Genomic DNA, 6,960 nt, shown 5'->3' on the forward strand with positions numbered 1-6,960 from the left:
ATCCCATTGCTATTCATTACTGAATAGTAAAACACAGGCTGATGAGTTTTTTTATTCAAATTCTTCCAGTTCTAAAGACAGGTGATTCTGGTCTTAAAAACAAGACTTAGAATTCTTCATTCAGGCTAAACTGTGGGATGACTTAAAGAAACTTAGAATAAAATGTTCAGTCCATATCAGGGTGACAACTGCTGCCATATTTGCATTAAAACATAATTTATCAAATCCAGTGTAATAAATAACAAAAGTCACTGCTAAGGCAAAAAGTAAACTATTGTTCAACGTGACCTTTTCACTGCTTCTGTGATGCTTTTTCTGATCATAAAACAAAAGTAAAATTCTGTACATGCACACCCCAAGGCAACTTTTGACTGGCTTTTCATTGTTCTCTGCATTCTGTGTGCATGGACTGCTCTATAGCAGAACACAGAACCCATACGGAGTCTATGGAGCCTCCTCGGCTTGCTGTGGAGGTGGAGGTGTTTGGGGCCTGCTGGGCTCTTCTGTGCTTGCTCCGTCAGCCGTTGGTCCAGATGTTGAGCTGCTGGGGTTTGTCCCCTCATTGCCGCTCTGTAGGAATTTGCGCAGGTCTTTGAGAGCAGGCCTGAGCATCTGCACTAGCGCTAGCAGGGCGGCCTGCGTACCCTCCAGGGCCAGGGCCTGTCGCTCCTGGGCGAAGGCCTGGGCCTCCTGGGAGCGCCGCATCATCTGCAGGAGCTCATTCTGTCCCTCCAGGTGTTGGGCGATCTGTCGGATGTGGACGTTTGTGACTCTCTGCTCCTGCAGGAGGCGGGCGGAGTTGAGGGCGATGCGGCTCTTCAGCTCCTGAGGTTTGGCCTGACCCGGAGGTGGAGGTGGGGAGGCTGAGGAGGAGGCCAGCATTTCTACTGGAGCTTCAACAGCTGCCACCACAGTGGGCGCGGAGTCACTTACAGTAGTGGTGCAGTACTCCACCACGCCTCCATCCTCCAGGGTGTGGTAAGTCGTTTCTGCAGGAAACAGAACAGAAAACCTGTTACAGTTACTATGGCTGAAGTTTTTTTTTGCAAATTTCCATTTAACTCTATGGCGTCTTGGGCTATTTCGTCCATTTTTTAATCCTTTTCATCCTGCCTGGTAGAACCTGATAATGTAATAAATTCCCGATAATGTAATAAAAATCTCCATTGAAAAAGTAATAAAACCTGTTATGTAATAACTTACCGATAATAAATGCACTTTTTTACCAATAATGTAATAAAATATAACATTATTATAGATATATTATATATATTATTATTATAGAGGTTATTACATTATCAGGTTAGCCTTCATTTCACAAGTCCTGATAATCTAATAATCCCCCAATATTGTAATAATTTAACAGCAGACCACCCATTACTTGGGTTCAAGTGGTGATACTATGTAGGCAACTCTAGCTCAAGAGCTCTAGCGCCACCAACAGGTCAAAGTTGAACGTTTATTAACTTTTGACCCGTTCATCCGTTTTTCACAAACGAGGTATCCATGACACACGAATGCATTCAACAGCTTCTTGAAATCTAAAGGTGCTTGGTGTTATACTTTATTACATTATTGGTAAAAAAAAAAAAGTGTATTACATTATTGGGAAATGCACTTTATTACATTATCGGGAAGTTATTACATTATCAGGTTTTATTACATTTTCAATGGACTCAAGTGCAGATTTTTATTACATTATTGGGGTTATTACATTATCGGGGATTTATTACATTATCAGGTTCTACATGCCTGCATACACCACTTTAAAAAATGTTTAAATGCCATGTTGGTATAATTTTTTTCAGCACATATATGACCTGATAATAATTATTTCATCCTGACTTACTGGATCAACATTTTGAATCCAAAAGAAACAAAGAAAAAACAACATAAAATGTGATTTTTTTATCCTTTTTTTTAAAACTTCCAAATCATAATCATGCTCAATGAAGAAATTTAAATGTTTCAAATATAACATATACAAGTGTTACATCCAGTTCTATATTTGTATACAAAATATATTTGACCTTGTCTCCAGTTTTACTTGGTATATCATCATCATCAAACTAAAACTGGCCTCATGGAGTTTACAGCCAGTTCTTTAGAGGTAAATTTATGGTAGGGTTAGGCTGAGGGCTGGCTGCTGTAGGGCTTGTGGCCCCAATGGGACTCTGTTGTCCCTGGCCCCTACATTTTTGTCAAACACGCCTCCGGGGCCACATGTGGCTCTTCAGGACATATATAGGCTCCCTGTGACTGTCACCAAAAAGTTATACCAAAAAATAACAGTCATTTCTTTACATTTTAATTTTAATGTATCATTGGTGTAGGCTCCAATCAATATGTATTCTTCAACTGTAAAAATGTGTGGTTAATAAATAGCAGTAAAACATTGTCTGTGCATCATAGCTTATGAAAGTCTGCGGTCCGGCACCTTAACCTCTAAATTTTGCCAACTTCAAGTCTAGTTTTGAGTTTTCCTCACCAGGCTAGCTTTCCTGAGATATTTCTCAGGAGTCTAGCCTTTATTTGCACTTGGGTCCTAACTGCATTCTGACATAACCATATAAATAACTGTTCATGGTGACCTATTAGTAATGTTGGTAGGCTAATTAGGCTTCAATTAAGGCTGTTTTATCCTCATTGTAGGGCTCAGAATTTTTTTTTTGTGGCTCCATTCAAAGATTTTTCTCTTTTTTTTCGCCAACAATGGCTCTTTTGTTAGTAAAGGTTGCATACTGCTGGGCTAGCAGAATACTCATCTAAAATGTGTCTTTATTACAATAAATTCCATGGGTATCTACTATCACATTTTATGACTGTCAGAAAAGTGCATCAATATTAAATGTCATGAATAGAGACCTTCCTTTTTACCATGTGGAAAGATGTATCCCTTCAACTAACAGATACAGAGAGTGTCATAGAATATCATGCAGGTATGGAGTAGAAGAAAAAATCTCACCATTTATTGGCTTTACTTCATCACAGACTGTTTCTGAGCCTGCTGGAAGAGCTGAAAAGAACAGACAGATAATTATGCAAAAAAAACCACACAACAACCAAATATCATTTGCTAAAATGCAATGCAATTATCATGTTTTGATGTTTTTATGGTCAATTTTGGTGAGCCATGAGAAAACTAAGAGGTACAATCAACCCCTGAATTGTTTGTGCTTCAAAGCACAACTCCCGTTGGGTAAGAGGCATTGAGAGGTTGCAAGATAAAATGGATTGTACATGAGATGATAAATGGAACAGGACAGCAATAATTAAACATGTTACATGCTACATGTTCAGACTCTTTTTCTTTTTTTTACTTGTGTATTACAGGATAATTTTACGACTTCAGGCTAAAGATATAGATGGAGTCTTTACTTATCTATAACCAGTAGGGTACCTCTAACACTTGTTAGAATAATCTGTTATTCTGTCTCTGTGGATGGGGGTCACTATCTGTTGACGTATGTCACTAGTGATGTGCCAATGAAGCTTCATGAACCATTTTCATTATTTTCTGAGCCCACTAGATGGAGCTATTGGTTTAAAGAAAAAAGCTGAAGCAATGGTAATTGAGTGTGGTTTCAGCAAGTTGTTGTTCAGAAAGCGCCATCTAGCGGACTCAGAAAATAAAGAAAATGGTTCATGAAGCTTCACTGGCACATCACTACTAACTGTAACCTCTCTCTGTGCATTTATAGATTAATCATGCAAGCTGCTTTGCTACAATGTTCATGTGCCAATATTGTTTTTAAAGTATGATTAATCTAAATACATTTACTCTAAATACATTTATTCTAAATACATTTACTGCATCTGCTTAAACTTTCTCTGTCCTACTTAGAGTAAGATTCTATTATCACAAAAAGATATATTTTATGTTTTATTGTTTGTTGCAAAATCTGTGTCTCCAATAATATCCCTGCAGGTCATATCAAGGCAGGAGTTTGTGTTTTGAAAGTTTGTTACAGGTCAGGTCCCTTGGACATGGTGTGCTGAGCAGAAAGATAACTGACTTCTCTGCTTGGTGACATGAGTGTCCACTATTGAATAAACTGACAAATCAACTGATTGAAAGAAGGAGGCTTCTGGAGGAGATCAACCTACATTTTTTAGTAAAACATCTTTTAGGTTATAAAAACAGGTTCAGGGAAAGTAGACTACGTCCAGACATCATGAACTGACCAGCCTATGTGTAATCAGGGAAGTGTAGATTGAACCCAGAGACTCTGTAACTGCACATCGTCACACTGTTAAAATAATCGCCTAAGTCATTTTTTTTGTCAAAATTGGGTTTTTTGCCTAAATCATCTCCTCATGACGCGGGCCACCTATGGTAAAATCACCTACATCCTCAGTTGATCAGATCATGTGATTTTACCCTTTTAAGATAATGGCATATGTCAGGTGTGTGGCTTAAGCAGATTTATTATGCCTAAGTCAAAATAAAATGTGACTTAGGCAATTTTTTTAAGATCATCACTTCTTTGACAATTAGCCACATTCATAGGCATCAGATAAGAACCCAGCAAAGAAGAGCTAGAGGGAGATTGTTTACTTATTGGTTTAGTATATCAGTGTTTTATTGTTGACACTAATATTGGTAACACTTTACTCTAAGGTGTCTACATAAGAGTGACATGAGCGTGTCATAAACATGACATGGGATGTGTCATGAACATTAATGACACTTTGAAGTAACATTAATGCTCATGATACTTGTCATGTCATGTTTCTGACAGGCTTGTGTGACTCTTATCTAGACACCTTCAAAATAAAGTGTTACCATATCTTGCTTAAGTCACAAAGGCATGTTCAAAAAATTGCCTAAGTCATTTATTTCTCTTAAGTTACATCATTTACACACAGTGTTATTACTATGCCAATATCCATCCTTTGTTACATCCTTTTTGAGTGAAATGATCAATAAATGTCATATGTTACACTTTTGGTGAAGTTGTTCGTGTTTCCCGCAAAACTTGAAAAATAGGCGATTATTTTAACAGGGTGACGACATTTCTTGACGTATTGTAATAAAGTGAAGTTAAACTGAGACGTCTCCTGCTCATCATTCCCCATCAAACGATCGGCGCAGAGAAAAAGGTGAATATATTGTGTTGCAGTCAGATAATTTAATTACAAAGGTCTCCTCAATACATTTCTCAACACACTGTAACGGTATCCTGAGCATGCTCAGGAAAAGGGAAAACTTTTATCAACTTACTATCTGCTAGTGTGACGGTGGTGGCGGTGTTGACTGTGACAGGTAAAGTGATCTCAGCATCTGAGTCTCCTGTGGGTAAGCTGATGATGGTGGCCTCTCCTAGGAGGTTACAGATCCTCTGCTGCATAGCAGTGAGGATGACGGGAACTGGAGTGCAGTCTGTGGAGGTCCCCTCTATGGTAGCCCGGGCCTGGGCTACTTTCCGCCGGACCTCCGTCTTCATGTCAGACCACTTCTTTTTCACCTCTGGCAACTCTCTGGGACAGGTGGTCACAGCGTTCACCTTTTTCAAGATATCCACCCACGCGTTATTCTTTGCCATGTGAGTGACTCCAGCATTGAAGTGGTTAACCAGTGTGTGCTTTTGTTTCTCTATTTCTTCTACAATAATTTCCACCTCTCTCTCCGAGAAATTCATTTTTCTCTTCTTAGCGATCGATGCCATAATTGCAGAAATTCCTCTTTTGGTGAGGTAATTGTGCGTATTGTACGCAAAAATAGTAGGATTTACTCAACTGATGTGCGCAACGTAATGGCTTCCAGAATCGGCTTCTTCTTCCTACTTACAACGCTTACGTTAGCTGGGCGTGTGGCCCCGCCCACTACTCTCCATTGGCTGGCTATCTCTCGGTCATGCTGTATTCTCCCTGCCCATTGGCTCAACTTAACGTCAATCATCAACCAGCCAAATAAACTCTTAATATTTAACAGACAAAAACACATTTCCACCGTTATCTTATGAAGGACTGACATCAGCAGGAATGTAGAAAATGTACAGGAAATAAACATCAAACAGTGGACAGAAACGCCAATGTTTAAATGACATGTGCCATCGTGTGTTTGTGTGTGTGTGTGTGTGTGTTTGAAGCAAAACCAAACACAAAGACTAGACCAGTGTTTTTTTCAGTGATGTACCCCCTGTGAAATATTTTTTCAGCCAAGTACAAGTGCAAAGCATTTTTGGTTGAAGAAAAAAAAAGACAAAAACAGAGCACTGTGCCATCAGTGTCTGATTTATTAAACTTTGGAACTGATAAACACATACCAATTCAAACATTTGAAAAAAACAAAACAATTTCAAACATTTTAAATGTTAATAATCCATGACTAAATTTATTGCAAATATTTCTCATCACTAAAATGTAGTGGTTCAAACTAATGTAGTAAAAACAGTGACCATATAACCATTTAAACTATAAAATGAACCATTTAAAAGTCCATAAATGTGCAAAACACTGCTCATTTGTAGTGGTCTCTCTTGAACTATTTAGGAAAAAAAGAAAGAAAGAAATAATTAACTTAATTATAAATAAAGATTTGTGCACATAAAAATAATTACCAACATAAAGTGTTCTCTTTTTGGATCATAGTAAAGATCTGTTCTCAAAAAGAAATCATTAACTTAATTTTAAATAAAGCTGAAATTGCTAAAAAAAAAATATATATATATATATTTATCATCTTAAAATATCTTTTTAAGAATCAAAAAGAAGACTAACATCTTAACATTACAAACTGTCAACACCTAATATTGCATTGTTGCACTGAATTGAGTGTTTTTGCACTTCGTGAGACATTTTAGTGAGACATGGGCTTGTGCTTCACTGAGGATCTTTTTCATTCCTGGTTGCAGGTGTTAGAAATAATCTGTTATTCTGTCTCTATTTTCTGTCTCTGTGCATGGGGATCGCTATCTGATTGATTAGGTCACTGTCTGTGCATGCGTATTTCACTGT

General features: G+C 37.9%; 1 protein-coding gene across 1 annotated transcript; it reads right to left on the minus strand.

Annotated features, from left to right (window-relative positions):
* On the minus strand, positions 1-5,844 carry naif1 (nuclear apoptosis inducing factor 1). The gene is made up of 3 exons (XM_059358299.1): positions 5,225-5,844; positions 2,966-3,016; positions 1-989 (listed from the first exon to the last, which is right to left on the minus strand). Exons 1-3 carry the CDS (start codon positions 5,667-5,669, stop codon positions 445-447), a joined length of 1,041 nt encoding a protein of 346 aa, XP_059214282.1. The 5' UTR covers positions 5,670-5,844; the 3' UTR covers positions 1-444.
* Positions 5,845-6,960: the final 1,116 nt, after the last annotated feature.

The sequence above is a fragment of the Centropristis striata genome, chromosome 19 (assembly GCF_030273125.1).
Source record: "Centropristis striata isolate RG_2023a ecotype Rhode Island chromosome 19, C.striata_1.0, whole genome shotgun sequence".
Lineage (NCBI taxonomy): Eukaryota > Metazoa > Chordata > Actinopteri > Perciformes > Serranidae > Centropristis > Centropristis striata.

What these genes read in the sequence shown, in the direction of transcription:
- naif1 (XM_059358299.1), bottom strand. Translation starts at nt 5,669, where the DNA reads ATGGCATCGATCGCTAAGAAGAGAAAAATGAATTTCTCGGAGAGAGAG. An exon ending in CACCGTCACACTAGCAGATA is followed by an intron (nt 3,017 to 5,224) that starts GTAAGTTGATAA and finishes TGTTCTTTTCAG; the next exon opens with CTCTTCCAGCAGGCTCAGAA. An exon ending in TGAAGTAAAGCCAATAAATG is followed by an intron (nt 990 to 2,965) that starts GTGAGATTTTTT and finishes TGTTTCCTGCAG; the next exon opens with AAACGACTTACCACACCCTG.